Source organism: Neopelma chrysocephalum, unplaced genomic scaffold (genome assembly GCF_003984885.1).
Source record: "Neopelma chrysocephalum unplaced genomic scaffold, ASM398488v2 Primary Assembly neopelma1_44, whole genome shotgun sequence".
In the NCBI taxonomy this organism is placed as follows: Eukaryota; Metazoa; Chordata; class Aves; order Passeriformes; family Pipridae; genus Neopelma; species Neopelma chrysocephalum.
This window is the reverse complement of record NW_020897703.1, coordinates 12,470,318-12,493,431: the sequence shown is the minus strand read 5'-3', so window position 1 is coordinate 12,493,431 and position 23,114 is coordinate 12,470,318. Positions and strand designations below refer to the sequence as shown.

The 23,114-nt window shown below is 37.8% G+C and overlaps 1 protein-coding gene across 4 annotated transcripts in view; it reads right to left on the bottom strand.

Moving 5' to 3' along the window:
* Positions 1-1,462: 1,462 nt before the first annotated feature.
* LNPK (lunapark, ER junction formation factor) overlaps positions 1,463-23,114 on the bottom strand; it is a 52,371-nt gene continuing 30,719 nt past the window's right edge. For 3 of the 4 annotated variants that reach the window (XM_027678498.1, XM_027678499.1, XM_027678500.1), the window contains exons 12-13: positions 21,722-21,892; positions 12,788-13,740 (exon numbers count right to left, since the gene is read on the bottom strand). In XM_027678498.1, coding sequence (XP_027534299.1) covers positions 13,544-13,740; positions 21,722-21,892 — 368 coding nt within the window. In that variant the 3' untranslated portion in view covers positions 12,788-13,543. Of the gene's footprint in view, positions 7,204-12,787; positions 13,741-21,721; positions 21,893-23,114 lie in introns of those variants that run through there. The other variant, XR_003533496.1, reaches the window with a different exon arrangement.

Genomic DNA, 23,114 nt, shown 5'->3' with positions numbered 1-23,114 from the left:
CCAGACTAGGAGAAACCTAAGGGAACAAGCCTTTGGAGTTAACGGAAAGGGTGCCAAGCGTAGCCACTTGCTCCTGAAAAGCAGAGGACTCCCAGATGGCAGGGGGTGGGCTGCCTCTGCTGCAAACAGGGCACACATGCTGTGTGACAGGAAAGTCTGTCTCCTTACAGCTCCCAGCTGTCCACTCTTACGAGCTGAAGACAGCTCCTGCCATTTCAAGGCACTATTTATAAGTACTCCTGTAAAGTACTGGAAAGAGCAGACATGTCATAGCCGGGCACTGGCTGCACACCAGGAGCTCAAACCAGCACAACTTTCTTCTGGGAGACTTTCATTCCATGCTACTGAGGTGACACCGCCACCAGTAGCTGCTGTTTAGCCCACAACTTCCTCAGATGTGGTCCACCTTGCAGAGACAGGCATTGGAGGTCTCTATGGTGCAGAGAAATCCAGGCCTGGCTCAGCACTGATTTTGCCATTGGTCTTCAGAGATTTTCTTGTTTATTTGTTTTTGTTTAAATGTTCCAACAAAAAGAATTTAGTTTGTGAAGTGCAAAACAAGAGCCAAGGCCTGCATTTTCCCACTGCAAGATAAGCAAGAAACTTACACAGTCTCATACCAGAACAGCCACCACAAATACCATGTAATTGTTGACATGAGAGATTCTTTCTCCAGTAACTGCATTTCCCAGAGCTTCTTGTGATTTCTTGGCCAAAAATACTTTTTTATTCAGTGAAAGCAGATTAATTCTCTAGAGACGCTCCTTAGAACTCCAGTGAATAATAATTTTTAAATTATTTACTTATAGTCCTAGCATACTTTCAGCATAAAAAACAGGAAGTTAACAACTGAAAAGTGCCTTTTCTCTATAACTAATCTTCTGGTCTCCCATCTCACATGGAAAATGACACGTTGCCCACAAGTAAGGAACTTTAAGCATTATAGAAACCATTAACTGTTTATAAAAAATACTAAACAAATATTTCAATTCATAATTACTTGGACAAATATCACATCAGATTAAGATTTCTGAGGAAAGAATTGATGTAACATCATTAAAAAATGATAAATTACTGGTAGACAAGTAATGCTGTATGATTTGAGGCACTTGAGCCTTTTGCTGAAGAGAAAACTGAAATGAATCTTGGGTGGATCGGTAATATTTCAATTTTGAACTTAATATTACCATGTTCATTCCTTCCTATATTTGCTGTACAGAAGCACATATTCAGTTTACTTAGAGTGTGTCAGCTATCACCACCATAATTATATAGAACAGTGAACACATACACACAGAACACAGAAATTAACTTTTCGAGAATGCTAGCTCTGACCCTGACAAAAACTCCCTACTCAAGCCTTTTTTTCATTCAGTGGAGACTCACTCAATTAAATATTATTAGTCCAGTAAACCCCATCTTTTGTTCAAGTATTAAAATACCAGGCAATATTCCAGTCTTGTACAAGCTCATAGGGAAAAGTTTATTAAATCATTACTTTTTAAAGACTGAAAAAGGAAAAAAAAAACACACCTTTTTTTTGTGGAGGTGTCGCTATTAAGCACATACATATTTACAAAATACATGCATCATGTACTCTGTGAATATAATCACAGATTTTAGCCTGACACAGAGTCCACTGACTGAGAATCCTTACAAAATAACATTAAAGCTGGTTTTAACCAACTCTGCAGACCACAGAAGTCCAAAGCATAATAAGAGAGCCTTGAAGACATACATTACTCAAATGCAGCTGAAAGTACACTCCCTCAACAGGCAATGCTTTGGAAGACGTACAGACACACACTTCCTTAGCCAGTCTTGGGTAATGGGGCATTTGTAGAGCCATGGCATCAGGTTACTCAATACTACTGCCCAAGGAAGGTTTTTCCATCTCAGCTTTTATGTCAGTAATGGAAATTAGAGTGGCAGCAGCATCCTTACACTGGAGAGTGCATTTCTGGAAGTCACAAGATTTGGAGGAACTTCCCTCCATCCTCAGTGCACCAGCCCTTGGCAGAACCTGAAGAAAGCAACAGCCAGGCCACACACATCTGTCACTCATACACCCTGACCATTGGTGCAGCACTCATGGAAAGATCTTAGAGCCCTTAGCTAAGTTTTCAGTGCAGCACTACTGGCTGAGAGGGAAATCTCAGAGCTTTAACCAGGATACACCATTCCAAATGGGCAGCTGGATGTCCCACCATCAACATGAACATTCAGCTATTTAACACCTTATAAACCTGTCTGTGTTTAGCAACTGAGCTTGTCAATATTTGATAATTTCATCAATATACCTTCTGAGCCCGGAAGCAAAGGTAATGGGGAATCAGCATTAGTTTCTCTGAGGGAAGGCTAGAGAAGAACAAGATATATTCTTGTACACTTGTTATGCATATTTTTGGGAGTTATACAACTTTAGTTTTGCAAAGCAATTTTCTGAACTTTCACTGACAAACAAATCTGATCTGAAAAATCTTACATCAGCAGGGATGGTTTGCAGATGTTATTTGCACCATTTATTTATCAAAAATAACTAGAAAATGTTTTTAAAACATCATTCCAGACTGTACAAATAGGAATGTGACATGGGCTGTCTGTTTTACTTTACTGTTCTACTGCTTCGTATTCTGAGCAAACAGAGAGGCTATTTTCCCCAGGGGTTCAGGAGGGCATACTATTTCATTTCTTCAGAAAATTGTTTCTCTGGATTTCAATCTTTTTAGCTAGATATGACAAAATATAATATCAAGAACACTTATGCTTTTTTATCAGCTCTATTTTCAAAGCATAAATAATAGATCAGTATATATTTAAGTCAGGTGACCAACTCTTATTTCTGAAATCAAATAAGCATTTTGCAATTTTTAAATGATGCTGTACATTTTCACTACAGTATCATTATGCCTTTAAAATGCTTTCAAAAGACTAATTTATAAGCATGGAGTGATTTTGAAGATATTTCACCAGCGTTAATAATACCTCACTCAGGTGGCATTCAATTTTCTGAATCCTTGGGTTAATGAGGCAAATAAATCAAAATTAAATTGGCCTTGGGAAAAAAAAATTCAAACAAAATTGCATCTATTACGTTATACATCCTGAGACTCCTTCAGTACTGTTCACAATGGCTAACAATATTCCAGTTCTGAGAATCATTACACTTAGTCATAACACAATCTGAGATTTTAAAATCAAATAGATCAGACTTCATGACTAGGCTAACGTAACGCCTTATAATAATATATCAGGAGTATTCACAACGAGCTGTACACAGTTTTAGTCAAGTACTTTCCATTAAGTGTCCACAAATTTCAGCTGCTCACCATTTGTTCAATAATCCAACAAACTCCTTCCAGGAGGTTTTCACCATTGCAAACTGGTAAGTTTTAAGATAAACTCTAAAAAGACAATACTTTCTTCAACCAGTTTGTCACTCACCATTTGAAAAAAAGCCCCAAAACCACATAGATGTAGGTAAATAGCTGAAACAAACAAAACCCCTAGCATTTCTGAAAAATAAGTACTTCTAGTCATATTGCTGCAGCAGTATTCCTTACCTAAAATATGAGAGAAAGGAAATATTTTATAGATATTATAAAAGGGATTCTACTGTTGGGGAATACCAGTGTTGTCAGCTCTTTTAAAAAATGGCTAATAATATACAATACAGAGAACTAAAGAGGCCTAAGTTGTTACCAGAAGTAATAAATTTAGCATGAACAAACAACAACCAACAAACACTGACATGCAATGAGCAGTTGCCATTGTTCTCATGTTGTTATTTGTAGTCAAGTAACAAATGCACTTCTCTGCCCAGAGTCACAAGGGCAGCCTTTCAGCCTAAGGAATTTCCTACAAACATGGAGTCCTAGTTGAAAAACAAACTTCCCCACTGAGCTGTTGCAACCACTGTCACCTGCTAACTCAGCAGCACAGACTCAAGATTTCCATGTACACACTATTTATATTTTTTGGTGGAAAACACTGCACAAAAGTAGGTTGGGTGTTTTTTTCCAAATAAGTTACTACTATTAAGATTTAGAATTTATAAAAGCATGCAAAAAAAAAAAGGCCTAAGGTTTGGGGTTTTTTTTATTTTAAAGGAGTTAAGGGCCCAAGTGCCCTTATGTGGCAAAGGTCAAAAGCAACAAGAAACAGCACAGAAACATGTTTGCACCTTTTCCCCATCTAGCACATTCTTCTTGGCTTTGCAAAACAATTTCTATGGTCAAGTGCTTGATTAGGAGTAATTTATATGGTGGTCTAACGTATTTCTTTTGATTTTTCCTCCCCAAGAACAAACACCACCATGATAGTTAAGAATTTTCTCTTGCTAGAAAATACCGAGAACATTTGTTAGAGACACCCTTCCATGAGAGTTGCATTAGGAAAGTTTTTAGGTTTATTATCAATCTATAACTAGTGCACATGTACAGCAAGTGAGCAATTGCCACAGGTAAGAGCTCAAAAGGGAAAGCTACCCTAGTAAAAGCACTCGCTCCTCTGCTCGTGGTAGACTTGGAACAGAATGGCTGTATTCAGTCCCCATTCCACATCGGCCACTGGGATCAGCTGTCTCCTGGGCCTGGATCCTAGAACAGCCAGATGGTATTGGGGACTAGGGGGTTAGATTTTTGACAGCTTAAAGAAAGCCATTCCAAAACGTGTTGATTTCACTTCAGTATAGAATAAAGCATTTTCCCAGCTCCTGAATTAAAGTTCAGTGCCTAAGTCCAGCACACCAACACTGCTTAGTGCTTGGCTGCTGAAGAAGCAGGTATTTTAGAACAAGAAGGTCTACTTCAAATTATTCCTTCAAATTTGGGTTGTGACAGACAGCATTGACAGAAAGTCACTATTCAATGGTTACTCAATTGCTTGCTCAGAATGACACAGTAATTTTATTCTGATTTTCAGTCCACAGAACAGAGGAACCACAGAACCACAACTGCTATCAGTCCTCTCAAGGCTTTATGCTCTTTGGCAAGGAGTGCTGATTTGTGGTTTTATACTGCTACCAGGTTGTGCACTATCATTATCCAAATAATTTATAACTACAGGTGAGAAAGAACATTTGGAAATAAACCGAATGCATCTTGATCTGCTCAGGAAAAAGATGAAACATTTAAAACCAGCATTTTAAATCAATATGTGGTGCAGGTCTGATATGCTCGTGTTCTGAAAGGCATTTAAAAGCATGTAAACTTGCATTATTACCACGCACATAATCCACTCATGAGTATTATCATGGGAGCAACATGAACACAGTGACATGTCAACAGCTTGCAGGGTCAGGCTTTAGCCATAAATTAGAATATGAAACTTAGATTACATTAGAACACAACAAAAACAGTTAAAAAAATTCTTCCAGAAAAAAAGTAGTATAAAAGCCAGTGGCACAAGATTCCTTTCTACCAGGGAACCAACGTTAATTTAAAAGCCAAGATTCATTTGAAAACATTCACCTGTAAATCAAAAAGTCCCCAAAGATTAATCTCTTCATTTACACTATTTGCAAAATATATTTAACTTAAAGGCATCCCTTTTTTCCTGAAATAATTGCTTATAAGATGAGAACTAAAACACAATCTGAAGTGTAGTAAAGGTAATTGCTGCACTTACTGCTTGTGTCATGTTGATGTATTACTACGTATCAAAGGTCACAGTTCTGTACTCATACATTATCAAATTTGAAAGAGCAATATTCGAATCCGACCAACCTTTAAACTGCCCAGAATGTGTGTGAAAATGGATGCAGGCTAACTTGGGCTTAAAAAAAAAAAAAATGAACCCATGTTTTGGAAGCTGAGGGGTCAATCAAGCCAGACTGACAGGGTTAGGTGCCACTTCTGTGCATCTAATACCCTCTTAGATTATCAATGAGGTGCAGTACACTGATCACAAGCTAAAGCAGCTGTACTAATGAAAATGAAACAGTCTGAAAAAATTAGGTAATACAGGCCTGTGACACAGGGCAGTACCTTGTGGACAATAATGGAGGAATAAGGACATAAATCACCATTTAGATAAAACCTGTAATATCCACCCTGAAATGTCTCTGTAACTGTGGGCCAAATTCAGTATCTTTGCAACTCCACAGTTCCCTCTGAAGCTGCCACATATTTTTTACACTGAGTTTTCCTTGCCTCTTCTTCAGCACACACAAAATCCTGCCATCCTGTGCCAGCCTGACCTTTGAGGGTGGACAGCTGGCTGTTCATGCCATGAGCCAGGAGTTCTCACAATTGGTTGCAGCACAGATAAATGGGTCTTATCAGCATCTACTCAACCTTGAACAACTTTCTTCTCCTACATATGCCTGTCCAACTCGGGGGCGGAGACTGCAATAAAAAGGCTGGGCCACTCTCATTTTTGTTTGGTAACACGAGGTCCTTAAAAAAAAACCCTATGAAATTCAAGTTGATTGAGTGCAGCCAGCACAGAAGGAACTACTAAACAGAATTATCACCTTGAAACCATAAATGAAGATTAAGTGAATAAATAGCTTCTTCATAAGCAGAGGTTTTTTTCTTCAAGAAGTTACATACACAGCAAAGGCACCATATATTCAAACAATAAGCTATATAATATAATTTCATATGCTTTAAAATTTACTTCATTTAGTCAAATAGTAAATTTCAAAAGGGGAGCACAAATTCAACTATTTTCTCAATTACAAGCAGAAAAACTAAGACATTTCATGAAGTCTATTAGACCCCAAGAATTAATGTCTTTGCAATTGATTTTAATGGAATTTCAATTGCAGGTGGTGTAACTACTGGTCAAGGCCAAAGCTAGGATTGAAATGATACTTCTGATTAAAGATACTATTTATAGTACATAAACACACACACCCTTTGCTAATGTAACAACAAGGCTATTACAACAATAACATCTATAAATATACAGGATCTCCTGTTTAAATAAAAGCTCAATATACAAAAAATACAAGTTCAAACATTCCTAAAGAAATAACAACTTTCACATTTCCTTTAAAACATCATTCAAAATAGTTTTCTTAAAATTAATTTTCTTGGTGGTTTTGTAAAATGTTTTTCTTTGAGTGCTGAACAAGTCAAAATTAAGTTTCATCAAGTGAGTAGAACTCCTTGAAATGACGCAAGGAATTAGAGGGCAGACCACTTCAGAAGAGCTGGAAGGTCTTTGTTGCTTGAGTTTTCTACAAATCCAGCTTCTCTATTTTCATTGAGGCAGCAAAATGGAGAGAGAAAGAGAAAAAGAATTATTATTTCAATATAAGTTACAGATTTTGAGATGATTTTGAATTTACAAATTGAACACCCAAAATTGTCAGGTCTTCAGTATCTGCACCCCTTTTCTCCTATATCTGATTACCTTAGGATTTTGCTGCATGTATTCCTCTCTGGCAGTTACAATCTCACTTTTGCAAATTATTTTTGTCACAAAAAACAGAGGATACATGATTTTACAGTGGCAAAGGCTTATGAAGCCCTCCTGAAAAACATTAGTAATTATTTACTGAAAATCTTAGCACTATAATGCTAGGTACATATAGAGGCAGTCCTGAAGTAGGTTTATTCCCACAGTGACTATGAGAATTGGTCAGGACACTCCCTTCTATGCAAAAATTTAAGTCATGATCAAATTGATTTTATGCAACCTTGAAAGGGTTATATTATGATACAGTTCTTTAGATTTTGCACTGTTGCAAAGTTAAATAACCTATCACAAATCTTGGTGTGTTTGCTTTAATCTCAAAACCCCATGGTTTGGGAGCAAATTATTGTATAATCAATACATTTCATTTTAAAACCCTTCTCACTATCCTGCCCATCATACACTCTCTAGGTCTTATTCTTCATAGAATCATTATTCTTGCAGAGAAAAGATTGAATGTGACCTGACAAGACCCCAGAGAGGTCCACAAATCAAAAGCAATGGTGAAGTCAAATTCCTTGAGACTTGTGATCTTAAGGGACAACTCAATTTATTACTTTTTTAAATGCTGGAGGGTAGCAGTTCCTATTGTTAAACACTATTATAGCTTATTCTATTTGTTGTGTAAACAACAAACCCCCTAGTAAAGACCTAGTGCTAAGAAATTCCCACCTACTCAGGAGGCCATCCCTTTCCTCCAAAGACCCAGAATCCAGAGCATGAAGTACACTTAATTTCAGACAACCAGATACATCTCAAATATGACACATTTCTGATGGAAATTTACAGCTGTTCCTCTGCCAGAAACTTTGGTGTGTGACTAAACACCAAGACCTGGAGCCAACAACCCTATGCCAGTCAGCCCTATTGGCTGTAATTCCTCACCTTCATCACCCTCCACAAACCTGAGAATTATGAACTCCACCTAAAGACCACACAATGGAAGGGAGGAGCACTCCCACAGATCAGTAATTAACCATTTCACACACACTTTTTCAGTGAATCAAAACTTCCTGACAACAGACAAAACTCTCACTTAGATAGTCTCATTAAATACATTCCTAATCAACAACAAGGCGGCACACACCATCATACACAACCCATTGGTTACAGAGTAATCTTTTATTGCCCTCTTGTTCTCCAACTCCATTTTAAACCTAATGCCTCCTGCAAGGCTATTTGTCCAAATTATTAAGAACTTTCAAACTTCCAGTTGAAAAAAAACTTACTTTCCTCCTAGTGTTTATGTACTTGATGTATCTGCAGCCTTGTCTTAATTTAGACTGTACTGGGATACAGTCTCCTTCAGATGCTCACTACACCAGAAATCTGGACAGGTTTGCATGTATCAATTTCAGAAAGGAATTGAAACATGAAACAGTGAGATCAGATGTACTAACTTTTAATCATGTCACTGGACAGGAAACGAGGGCCTAAACATTTTGCTTGAGAACACTCAGGGAACTGGTCAAATAAATCTTCAAGGTTATTGTTCTAGTGAACCATCTGCAGACAGGATATGCCTTACCCCATGAACAGTCTTCCACACTGTGGAAGACCTAACAAAACCTTATTCCAGAAGCAGAATAAATAAGAAGCTGCAGCTTATTTAAAGCTTTCTTTACATCTAGTACTCTTGTACTGGATGTGTTCAGACTTCATGAAGATTAAGACTTTTGAAGTTTTCAATAGCAGATGTAACTATGGAATCATGGACAATTTCCTAAACCTTACTCACTCATCCATCACCAAAGACCTACAAGTGCACAAACGTTGCTGTGTTCAGAACCATGTACCAGAAAAGTGTTTCTCCTAGCCTTTGAAAGCTAAAAAAATTATAAACTTCTAGTTATAGCTAGACAGTTTAGTCTACAAGTTATTGACATCTGTTTATTCTGAAATTAACTCTAAAACACAAACAAGTTTTGCCAATATGATTCATTGTCAATTGCAGCCTTATTACTTCTGAAATAAGAATATGGTATTAACCTGGGGTATGTACTGCCATGTAGTAATAGCCAAACTCTCCCATATTTTCTGAAAAATGTTTGCAAGCTCGTCTTCTTTAACTCTCGATTAAGACCTTGTTCTGACACACAAAACCACTATCCCTTCCATTCTTCCAATATCTTTCGCTCTGTCATTAAGTCCTTCATTGGCTTCTACTCATGCACCACATGGTGTTCAAACCTCTTGTTCTTGACTTCAAGGCAACCCATACACATCCCTAGTTACATGCTTTTGATAACCTCTAGACCAGTCCTAAATTGTCAACTTCCGCATTATTTTCCTTTGCCATTCCTTGTGAGCATCTCTTTCTCCTGCATGTGGCCTAAACAGAATTCTTGAGACAAACCATCATAATACCAGGAGTCCACTAAATGATCTATTTCTGTCAAAATGTCCCAGGTTAATCAACTGTTTTCTCCTTTAGAAAAGTATCAGAATTTGAAATAACATTGCCTTTCTTCCCTGCTCGGCAGACTTCTTAGTAAAGCTTAAATTTGACCAACTCATTTCAATTTATTTTGAATTAGAACAGTCATTTGTCTTTTGTGGTAGAGTTTACATAGCCCAGATAATTCCTCCCTTATTTATAAGCTATGTTTGACTAAAAGGAGATCTCCGCAGTTATTCACAATATTTCAGAATCAATAAAAACATGGCACCAACAAGCTTGCTATGTATTACTTTACTACCCCACTCAATTTTGCTTTTCATTTTGGCCACAGAAAGAAAGGGGGATCCTATAACATCTGAGGTTTTTCACATGACCAAGCTTTTAAGTACTTTTGAAAAAATTGAGATTCAAGTACATACCAGGAAGTCAGAAGACAACAAAACATGGAATCATAGCAATTGTGGTATTTTTCCCCCCTACTTTCTTCCATTTCCTCATCTTTAAGAGTCAGTCTGCAACTGGACTAAATATCACTGACAATTGCTGTACCTTTTTGGTCTACATACTCCTACTTCCAAGGTTTTTTTGGTGTTATAAAGACCAAGTGACTAAGTGGCTACTGCTGTTCATTTACAGGTGTTTTTGGATTTTGATTCCATTCCTGTTGGACAGGTGTCTTTTACTTCTGCCACACTTACAGTACACAGAAGCCAAGAAGTAACTGCTGCAGAAACATAATCCTCATCTCATATTCCTATCAGGACTAAGGCAGACATACTTGGCAGGAATAACATGTGAATGCTTACTGTAAATTGAGGAAAGCCCATAGTCTATCACCAACACACGCATCTCCATGAGCCTGAATTCACTCACAGATTAATTAAATCTGTACCCTCATTTACTACAGTTGCTTTAAACCCCTGAAAAATTATGAAGTTAAAAATGGATTTTTCCCCGCCAAAATACCAGGACATCCTTAACATAACCTTCAAGCCTTTTGAAGCAGTTAATGTAAGTGACTGCCTGCATACTTTTTCAGTATGAAAGTCTACCAGGAAAACTCTATCATGTGCTTAAAACACACTTCCCCTCCTCAAGAATTCTAGGTAGTTTTAGATCTAAAAGCTAGGTTTTCACATTCTAAAAAGTATTCATTTTCACATCAGGTTGACTGTCTCTACTTGATCCTTCAGTGACATATTAAACAAAAAGTAATAATCATTCCTGTGGAAAGTTGCTAATGCCACATTTAATTTCACGTTTAAGAACATTGGGAGAAACAAAACCCCACCCCATTCCAGATACTGTCTCTTTTTTCAAAAAATGTTCATATTCCCAACAACCTAAGAAGCATCAGTTTCTTTGGCAAAAGCAGGACATGTGAAAATACACGCATCCCAGGCTAACAAAAATATTTTTAATAGGTACAATAACAGATCATTTTCAGCCAATTCCACAGATATTACATGCATTACAGTCCAGTAGCTGCTTGTCATGGAAAGGACCTGATCTGAACCTACACAAGAACAGACACTTAAGATACACATTTTTAAAAGGAACTAATATCTGTGCCTAGAGTAACCTTAAGTTCTGAAGTGACAGTTATTCATGCCTTCATATGCCGTTTGAGGGATCAGGATGTCAAATTTTACTTCGTTTTTGTGACTCTAATGTAAGTACATCCAACAATTTATTGTGCTGAATTATTGATGTGGTCTGTGATTTTTTTTCCCTCTCCAAAGAAACCAGTCTTTAAGTAGACAAATCAGTGAGGCACAAAATGCAAAGGAGAGATTAACATCTTACAAAATAATAAGTAAACTTTGTCCCCTTTCAGGCAAAATTATTTCCATTTTAAATAAGTTCTAGAATCTAAAATACATTCTCTGAAAATATTAAAATAAAGCATTCCCCTATCACTTTGTACCCTGTACTTTTCTCACACTGTAAGACATGTTTGTTAAAGGGACTGTTTTCTTTGTATTCCCAACTACGATAGTAAATAAACATTTTGTATGTAACTAATTGTTTATGTAAGTATAGTCAAACACCTGTAAGTACATCTTTAATCACATGCCTACATTCTATTAAGGCTACTAATTAAAATATGAATTGCAGTTTAGATAGCAAAGCAGAAAAAAAATTCCTCATTTTTCTAAATACAGACCAAACATGACTGACTGATGTAAGGTTGAGCTTCTAAACTAACCCCAAGGAATCAGAAGATAAAGCATGTATTTGGAAAAGAAAATTAATCACTGATGTTCATGTAATATATAATAATGTCTTGTAAAAAGACATGGATACTAAGGTCACATTTAGTAACATACTTTTCTTCTAGAGGGCTTTTGAGCTACTAAGATTTAGGGGTTTTGTTGTCTTTACAGGGTAAAAACCAGTTCCCTTTGGGACCAAGACAATAGATTAAAAATGGTTTTGAAATTTCTCCTCTCCCTATACTGAGGTACGCAGAGAACATTGCACACAAAACTCTTCTCAGAAGTACTACTAAATCAACCAAGTTACACATGATCACCATTTATTTCTAAAAAAATCTGATTGATTTAGGTACCTCACTTCCAGGCACCAGAAAAATTCTATTCCAGGATCCCAGGTGTAACATTTAACAGGATATGTATAACAAGTGTCCTTAGCCTGAGAAGCTATACAATAAAAAAAAGTACAGTTTCAGTAATTCAGCAGCAAATACTAATCGTAATTGTAACAATAAATAGTATCAACAAGCTTTGGGCACAGTTAAGAAAGCCTTTTAGCAAATGCACATGCACTTCCCCTATTCTTCAGGGATCTATTTCTAGTCTATCAAAGCCACCTTGGCTACATATAGACATTCTCCTTTTAAGGTATCATCTTCCTTCCGAATTTGCACAAAGTAACTGTAGAATAGCTGCATACAGCAGAACAAATTCTTTTCAGCTTTAGGAATCACAAAGCAAGTAGTGCTGCTAGATGTCTTTATTTTCCTTTAACAAAATACACAAAGGCACAAAATTCACTTATATCTTGTCATTATTGTACAAGTATAAATAGTGCTTTGTATTCAAGTACAATCAAGTGTAGAGACTTTCTATATTTTATGTAAACACAAAACAGTTTTGTATGTAGGTGCCTCTGGTTCATCTGCAATGCAAACACCAAAGGAGATGCCATTTATCCGAGTGCCATTTAACTGAATTCTGTCAAGAAGTTAGACAACAAATAATATTAACACCACCGCAATGACACTTCCATATGCTTAAGTCAAATGTCAGATGACACTTTAGCTTGTAAACATCTGTGTATTTAACATGTGCTCAATTTGTTTAACAGGGCAGCATTAAAATGTATCTTAAATTCACTAGACCAAACTTACTAGGTCACTTGCTGTCAGTAATTGCTCTTTACATGTGACAGCTAAAGATATGTCAAATTATAAGTCACCCTTAGCAAAGCTTATACTTTAAGGTTTTTAAATATGCAAACTAAACAATGGCTACAACTGTTAGACTTCAACCAACTACACATTCTATATGTTAACTTAATGACACGTTTAATTTACAATACCCACTTTTACACATAGCTTTGACACACTGTGGCAGTTGAGGCAGTTTAAGCTCAAGCAAGATTAAAGTTGTACCATTAAAAAAAGCTCACCTGAATAGTAACAACAGGCATGAACAAAGCTAAAAACTAGCTACAGAAGGCACTTGAAGTACTTTATTCTGCTTTCATTAAAGATCCTTCACTTTGTTCAGCTGAAATAGACTCTGAAATAGAGTCTTCAGTTGTTGAAATGTTCTCTGCTTCTTCTTTTTCAATTTCTTCAGCTAGCTTATCATTTAGCTGCTCAGAACTTGGTGTTTTATCATCTGTCTCATTTGTCTCAATGATCTGGGCCACATCATCTTCAGATTCTGTGAAAAGAAAAATGATGAAATAACTATTTCCAGAAATAAGGAGGCAGCTAATACTTTTGAAAAGCAAATGAAACATTTTGCAATCACATGCAGGTTTTGACTAGTAACTGCATGACATTCTCAACCGGTAAAAACTATTTGATTTTTCTAACAAGAGGGTCACATGTAAAACCTATAAAATTTAAGCAAAATAAAGAAAATACTATGGAAAAGAGTTCAGATCCTACTAAGAAAATATTATGTATTATTTGTATCCGTTCACCCTCAACAATTTCTCTAAGCTTGTTCATTAATGTGAGATGTTAGAAACAACACATGATGGTAATTCAGCTTGCTTGGTAATGTCAGTTTTACCAACTGTATAACTTTTTCTGTAAGAGTTCAATCTGCAAACAGAACCTAAACATACTACTTGGTGGAAACTACTTTAAACATAAGTCATACAACCAGAAAAAATAGCAGATCAAACCAGCCAATGAAAATTACTGTATATCCCCAGTCTTCCAAGGGCAAGTGTAGGAAGGTTGCAAAGGAGTATATTTCCTCTTCATCTGGGATGGGAGTGTCTTTGATGATATGCATATTTTGAAGATCAAAAACATTTATCGTAAGTACTACCTCTAAATAGGCAAATTCTAGCTGCACAACAAGATTTCAGTAGCATATGAGAAATGAGTCACATTTTGAAGTCAGCAGAAGCACCGAAAAACTGAACGCAAAGTGTTGCACTAAATGATGCAAAGGTACTGTAGAATGATAGTACTGATGGCAGTTTATTTATTGACTAGTATTAGTTAATACTATACAGCTTTAATGTATACTGTGAAGGTGAACAGTTTGCAAAACTGATGCAAAGTTACAGCTCAAAAACGTTAGCCTTATCAAATGTTTGTAACTTCACAGAATCATAGAATGGTTTGGGTTGGAAGGGGCCTTAAAGATCATCTAGGTCCAACAGCTCTGCTATGGGTAGGGATACCGTCCCCTAGAACAAGTTGCTCAAAGCCCCATCCAACTTGGACTTGAATGCTTACAGGAAGGGAGCATCCGCAGCTTCTCTGGGCAGCCTATTACAGTGTCTCACCACCCTCACAGTGAAGAATTTGTTCCTAATATCTAACCTAAAGCTACTCTCTTCCAGTTCACAGCCACTCCTCCTTGTTCTATCACTACATGCTCTTGTAAAAAGTCCCTCTTCAGCTCTCTTGAGGTCCTGAAGGGCTGCTCCAAGGTCTTCCCGAAGCATGTCCTTCTTTTATGCTGGGAGTCTGTTGTGGTTAAACCCAGCCTGCAACTAAGTATCACACAGATGCTTGCTCCCCACCCACCCTCCTGCCACCCTGGTGGGATGGGGAGAATCACAAAAAAGTTAGAATCCATGGATTAAAAATAGAACAGTCTAATAGTTGAAAGAAATTAAAATAGTAACAACTACAACAACTGTAACTAAGTGGGAGGAAAGCGGGAAGTGGGAAAGGGGGAGGGGGGGGAAGAGAGAAAAAAAATTAAACAAGTGTTGCCCAATACAACTGCTCGCCACATGCTGACTGATGCCCAGCCCATTCCCTAGCAGTGATCAGCCCCTCACATCCAAATCCCCCCAGTTTATGTACTGTCCATGACATTCTGTGGTATGGAATATCCCTTTGACTGGTTCAAGTAACCTCTCCTGGCTATGCTTTCCCCCAGCTTCTTGTGTAGCTCCCCACTGGCAGAGCATGAGACACCAAAAATTCTTTGACTTAAAATAAGCACTACTTAGCAACAGCCAAAACATTACTGTGTTATCAACATGATTCCTGTAAGAATTCAAAACACAGCACTATACCAGTTACTAAGAAGAAAATTAACTGTATCATAGCTGAAAACAGGCCCAGAGAGCTGGACAAAGGTGGGATCTCACGAGAGTGGAGGGGCAGAATCACCACCTTTGATCTGCTGGTCATATTTCTTTTGATGCAGCCCAGGTCACAGTTGGCTTTCTGGGTTGCAAGCACACATTGCCCAGTCATATTAAGCTTCTTGCCAACCAATACTCTCGAGTCATTCTGCTCAGGACTGCTCTTAATCTATTCTCCCAGTCTGTGTTTGTGCTTGGGATTACCCCAATCCAGGTGCAATACCTTGCACTTGGCCTTGCTGAACTTCATGAGGGTTGCACAGGCCCACCTCTCCAGCCTGTCAAGGTCCCTCTGGATGGCACTCCTTCCCTCAACTGCACCACACAGCTTGATGTCACCAGCAAACCTGCTGAAGGTGCACTCAATCCCACTGTCCATGTTCCTGACAAAGATATTTAGCAGTGTTGGTCCCAAAACCAACCACTGAGAAAAAGTGCCAGTCAAATGCCACTTGCTCATATTTATCAAAACATGCTGGGTGTCTGAAAGTAATCAGACTGCTTCAGGCTGACATTCAGAATTCAAGCAGGGATGAAAGTTTTAGAACCATTGCTCTGGCTTCTCAGGTCATGACTGACAAGAGGAGCTGCTACACAACCTTGTCCGTCAGACCAAGTACAATTGCCATCTGACGCCAAGAACCTAAGACCCCTCTTCCCACACAAGGCTCCATTTAGTTCCAGGCTCCACTTCAGACTGCTCAGAGAAACCCAGCTTCTCCATTTTTTTGTCAGACTTGATCTTTCATCTTAGCAAGTCTGCAGTTGACCTGCCTCCTGATTCAGCTTCCTTCTCTGCTTTCTCAATCACAGGCTGCTCAACACCTGTCCTGGCTTCTTGTTCCAAAATTTCTCTAGAGCTGCCTCTCAGATAGTCAACCCCCCTATTTCTGCCCAAGTAAATTAATATTCCCAGTTACTTTCCAGGCCATCCCACCCTCCCTTCCCGCTCTCCAATTTCCATCTTGATCCCATCTCTGCCTGTGCTCAATCTTTATCTCCCAACTGTCAGTTTTCTTTCTGTCTCATCTCTGCATTTTTTCCTTCGGCCTCAAATGCTATGAATAAGTTTGTGCCTTTTCCTGCTACAATCCTTCCACACTTGAGTTACATTCCTTTGCTGCTGTTCAGGCTCGACAGAATAGGCTCTGTCCCATTCAGACAGAATAGGATGTAAGGAAGACGCAGCTCCACGCCCTCTCAGCTCATTTGTAGCACAGTCCAACCATCACTTTATTTACAGAGTTTCAGTCCTGCAGTGCTCAGCTGAATCTTGCTTAGCACTCTGCAGAAGTGACTCGTTCTAACGCAGGTAAAGAGACTATTTGCTCAGTCTGATCAGAAGGATGCCATCTACAACACCTTTCAGTTGAGTCCCAGGGACAATCGCAGCCCTAGTAGAAGCAAGGAGAAGCTTCTAATGAAAACTCGATGAAGTTCATATTCTAACTATCTATATTCAGAGGAACAGGAGAAGGATGGTGCTTTCATTTTTATATTCTACTAAAAGGTATGGAGACACTGCTTCTTTAAGTAAAAATTGTCAGGTATTATATGACTTTTCCCTTCACTCTCTTCTTGATTAAACTTACTGGAACTCTCGAAACTCTCCAGAACATTCAGTTAAAACAAAGTTACATGAAAAATTTTGGTCTTATAATTATGCCTGACAAAGTTATAAGAAACTCAAGAGTAGGTCCTTTAAAACAGTAGTCAGGCAATCAAAGTGATGCTAACTCCAAATATAAATATGATCAGCCTTCATTAAAAATATATAGTGATTCCATTTTACATCCAGCAATTAAAGGAAAGCTTGCCTAAAGTCAACCTGATTTCAATATTGCATAATTTAAGTTATTGTGAGAGCAGCTAACAAGTGAAAGCTGACTACAAACTTAAAGACAACAAAAGAAAATTGAAGTGTCCTTGACGATTAACACTTAATCCATGATTTAACCGAAGAATGTAGCTACATCTACATGATCTTAACAGCAAACAGCCCTATGCTGGCCTGAGGCAAATTTAAGAGCTGTAACAATGCAACCTTAAAAAAACTGATGCTGGCAACAGCAATTCTTTTTAATCCCAACACTCCTGGTTAATCCTTAGTACTTAAAAAGTGTATGAACTTCACACTGTAAGTCAGCTACCTCTCCTCTTGTTGCAGAGTATTTTACTGAGTAACCAGTGAAATCACAACACTGCATCACTATTAAGTAGAAAATACCTCTTATGTGGGAATTCAAAAAAACTAGTATAAGACAATTGCTCTCAAATATAGCTACTCGTGCTTTCAAGACCTTTGGGACAAGTTTTCTTCACTACTACAGCTCCTTGTTAAGACAGACTTTCACATAGTGCCATGTGGCTGAAGTAGCTTTAAGGAATACGTGCCTCACAATAGCCTGTTAATGGCTTTGATTATCACAGAAAGCTATTGTGAAGCCTTTAAGTCCCATAATGGCCAGTCTTCGCGAACGAAGATTTTGGGAAAGGTCTTTTACCTTTCCAGCCTGCGCAATGGATTTTTTAGGTGAGACACAGCATGCGCTGAACTGAGCCCACCCTTGAATCCTAAGGTTCATCTGCCGGGGCCAAGCAAGCTTGGACAATGGCAGTGAGGTCCTCAGGACGTAGGTTTGTTTAGAGTGACCTTCTCATAGATGGATGGCCTCACAGGGCTAACAAGCTCCATCTGCCCGGGAATCGAACCTGGGTCGCAGCGGTGAGAGTGCCACATCCTAACCACTAGGCCACCAGGGGTCCCTTTAAGTCCCATAATAGCATAGCATTCCCTCTACCCTTCATATCCTACCAAAAAGGCAAGGCTATGTTGTTCAGCAAAACTGAACTGTGGTTGACTGGAAACATAATACATTTTAAAATCAAAAGAACTTGTTTACAAGTCATTGAACTCAAGGTAAGCTGACCTATGTCTGCTTGAGAAATCACTGAGTTCTAGGCATAGTAGGTGAACTAGGGAAAGAGCATAGCACACAGTAGTAAATCATCATAAAAATATTTGAGCAAGATGGTCAAGGAATTCCATACAAATCTGGAGACAATACATAAAGCAGTCCATGAAGTGCTGACCACTGTGGTCAAATCTGAAGCAGTCAAATTTTGTTTCAACCTTCAAAACAGTGCTAAATGATAAACCTGAATCAAGAATGCAGCATAACAGTACTAAATATAGGCAAGGTAAAATTAATTAATCAAGGCTAAAAGCTGTTCCTGTTGGTTTTTCAATATGATCCAAACATTAATACTTTTTTTAAAAGTACATAAGAGAACCAACTAGCCTTTAATGAAGAAAAAAAAAATACCACCAAGAGCAAGCCATTCAAGGAAAAGGTAAGAAGAGAGCTGAAGTATATTTCTTCATTCTGGTACTAAAATTTCCCAAGTTTCTCTGCTGAATAAGTAAGCTTGGTATTTGTACTAGTAAATTGCATCAGATTGACAGCTGATGACTTCGTATTTCCAGAGGATTAAAAAAGAAATTCCGAAGTTCAGTGCCAACAGCACTTCCCATAACCATTCTTCAGATCTCTTATCCACAGAAGTTGTACGTAACATGCTGTCACTGCATGAGCACACAACTGAAAAAAAGATTCAGCTTCTTGCTCTCCTCATTAGTCAAAGTAGCTGACTGGTAAAAAATATTTATAGCACTTCTGTATCACATTAGCTTGCAGTTTCTTCAAGCTATAAAGCTATGGTTTAAATGAGTTACAGAGAAGAGTTGGGACTTCTCTGTGTTGACAACATTGTGGTGAAGTTGGTTTCCTGATGTTAGTTTGTCTATATCTGTAAGGGAAGATATTCTCTATTCTTGCTACAACAGCAGCTGTATTACTGTGGTGAACAGAAGCCTTCCCCAGAGCTCTACCTTAATGATAGATTCATACCTTAAACTTACAATTAAGGAATACATTCATTTATTAATAAAGCCCAACTGTATGTAAGCAGTTATGCTTCATATTATGGTTCTGATGGAAAAAGTGATTTACTGGAAATATTTTCTCATTCAGAAGAGATTCCTTCACAGCAAGTCACAGACAGGCACTGGCCTCTTCTACATCAACAAGGTATTTCTTAGATATTAGTTATGGAAAATATCAACACATACTCTATTTCTGGCTGCTTAGCAATTATCAAAACAGAAGGACTTATATCATCTTGGAGATTAAATACTCAGAAAAGATCGGCTATTTAACCTAGAAAACAAGTCAGTATACCAGTTACTTATTTCATATGCCTCTTCTGAAAAATTTCACCACATACTTCCTATCAGGAAAAGAGAACTGAGGAATGAAGCCCACAGTTGCTCTTTTTGTTGTTTTTAAAGCAGTACATTAATACAAAACCACATCACAAAAAACTATTTTCATTGTTAAAGGTAAATCGGCAAAATCACATTTACTGCAATAAAGCCATCCTATTTTTCTCCTGAAATACTTGATAAAATTCTGCTTTCAAAAAAGCAAAAGCTATTTTGCAGTTTTCAGTCCTACAAGTGCCTGATGAAAATCTCACACTAATTCTTAAGGTTTTACTTATTATACATTTATAGACTGACTCAGCAGCTCAGACCCACTAAAAGCATAGTTTGATAACCATTTCTTTCAATGATAATACCAGATTAATTAGCAAACACCCCTCCCAAAACCTCTAAGAACCTGTAGTTATAATACTCAGAAGCCCCTGAGGTACACAACTCCAAGAGCTAAGTATCCTTTAAGGACTTCTCCATTTGAGTTACACAGAGGAAAACAAGCCCACTTTTAAAGATCTCAGTAATAAATAATGTCTTTATCTTTTAAGTTCAAAAGTAGCCAAGAAGCGTCTAAACCTACCACTCACTAAAAAGATGATTCTATGATTTGAGGGCAAATAAAACATTTTCACTGTCTTAGTTTCATGCATCTGCATTCATTCTTACTTTCATGCCAGCAACAGTACTTTCTTTGAGGTAAGAGCGCACTGTGGCACAGGAAAAGAAACCAACCAAGTTTTTGCTACAATGCACTCTCACAAGGCCATACCCTGAGACAGCCACTGTTAGATACGACTTCCCTACTGGTCCTGTGCAGCCTTCCCATGCCAGTAAGTAAAGGCCAAAGCCATTTTGTGCCCCCTGTTAAAAATAATCAAGCAGAAACATTCTTTCTATTGCACTCTGACAGTTTCCCACAGTTGGTGTGTTTCTAGCTGCACACCATTCAATAGCTTCCTGCCACGATCCCTGCTTAAACTAACATGAAGTCCCATCAAGCACTCAATAGCACGCCTAACTGGAGATCCTCTGGTTTGAAGTTGTAATTTCTGGAGTCTTTTAAAACACTGCATCTTCCTGTTGGCTGTACACCAGATGCCTACTGTATCTGCAGACTATAAAATGTCTCAAAAGGAACTATGTTAAATTAAAATTGACAATTTGTCTTTGAACTACCTGAAATTAAACAAGGCAGTTTTACTAGATTTTCCTGCCCTGAGGAAAAGAGCAAAAGGAACAAAGGCAGAAATTCCAACACACCTCAATCAAATAACCTGCCAAACACAGTGAAAGTTAACTACTTTGGGACATAGTCCCTTCTTAACCATTTCCGTAATTTACAGTGCTAGTTCCTGTTTGTCAGTAACATTTGAGCGAAAAAATTCATTATGCCATCACTTGCATGAGATATTAACTAATATGAAGAAGTTTTAAAGTACAGGAAAAAAGACACTAACAACCTAAGTTAGAAGCAGGGACAAGAACTGAGAAAACATATAAACTGCACTTATTATGAAGTCAGAATAAACTGTACTTCAGTTAGAAGGGACCAACAACAATCATCTAGACCAACTATGTAAGGCTTGACCAAAAGTTAAAGCATGTTAAGGGCATTGTTCAAATGCCTCAAACACTGACAGGCATTGACCACCTCACCAGGAAGCCTGTTTGAGCAGTGTTTGATTATTTCAGCTGGTTTTATTCTTATTTAAAAAATGTATCTAAACAGAGAGATAGATGACAGGGAGGATTTCATTAGACATTTTAAAAAGACCAGACTTGATGAGATTAGTACATACCTTCTGTCTGTTCAGTCTCCTGGGGCTTTTTCTCTCTGGGTTCTAGAGGCTCAGTTTCAGATTGCGATTCTGTAGATCGCTTTTTTTCAAAACTGAAGTCTGGAAGTCGTGGAGCTTGAGGTCTAGTTTTTCTTGCAGGATTCAGGAAAAAGCAGTAGGCACACCTAAATGCTACACAAAGCAGACCCTGTAAGTAGCCTCACTAATTAACTTCACATTTCACCTTTATTCCTACACTATATTCTGACAGCCCAAAACACAAAAAAAAGAGAATTAAATAAGTAACTATCAGTACCTGAAAGTATCTCCACCAAACTTACACAAGCAGTTCCATATAGGTCCTTTTTTAAATTCAGCATACAGTTGCTTTTTAAAAACCTGTTTGCTTTCAGTGCTGCTGCAGTGAGCAGAGCCCAACGCTATTAAAGATTGAACATAATAATGCAATTCAGTACCCCTAGATGTTCCCATTGTTCTTCTGTTCTTTCCTACAAAATAAGTTGGCAGATGATTTTTTTTTTTTGCTCCCCTTAAGATGCCACTTTCCTCACCCTTTGAGTAAGGAGATGTTAGAAATTCTACAAGGTATGTCTCTCTCTGCTTTTTGAGGAGCATTCTGATTCAGTAGTGCTTAACTAAGAAAAAGCAGTTTTGTTCCGCAGAAGTACTGGATACCACTTAGCAGTTAAGCACCTACTTCTGCTCTCCCCACTGTTGCCAAAAGGGCAGAAGTGGCAATTTCTGGCACAGTTGAGTTGTGAACTCACTTGAACTAAGGTGACATATAGACCACATATCTTTGGTTTCATAGGAAACATTCAGTGCTGTATATTTACTTACAAAATTAAGCAAAACATAAGTAAATGGAAGATTTATCTCAGATTCCCTGGTTTCTTAAGTATCAGGCTTACACTTGTGGTAGAAGGCAGGCAAAATAAAACATCTGTGTTCTATAAAGAGCTGTGTCTGTCTCAAGTTATTGTCAGCCATAAATTTACGTAGAGCCCCCTAGGGCTTGTTCCCACTCTTTTTCCGATATCTCCCCAAGATCTTCTTGACAAAGCAAAATTTTAAGTTCTGTTAAAAGAGGCACACTTTAAAGTCAGATAGCTTCTCAACATAAAACCCTTCTGAGAACCATTCATAGCCAGTAGCAATGCTCAGGGATGTACTGGAGGAAGCTTATTTCCACTGAACAGTTTTCTACACGTAAAATGCTTGACCTCAAGGTTGCAATAAAGTACTCCTTTAAGTCTTGAAGGAAGTCTTTAGATACAGAGTAATAAGTTACCCAAAAATGTTCCCATATGATCTGGTACTTCACAATGACAGTTAAGTACTTAACTGCAACCAAAAAGAAGTATGATGAATACTAGTTATGAAACATAAGCCT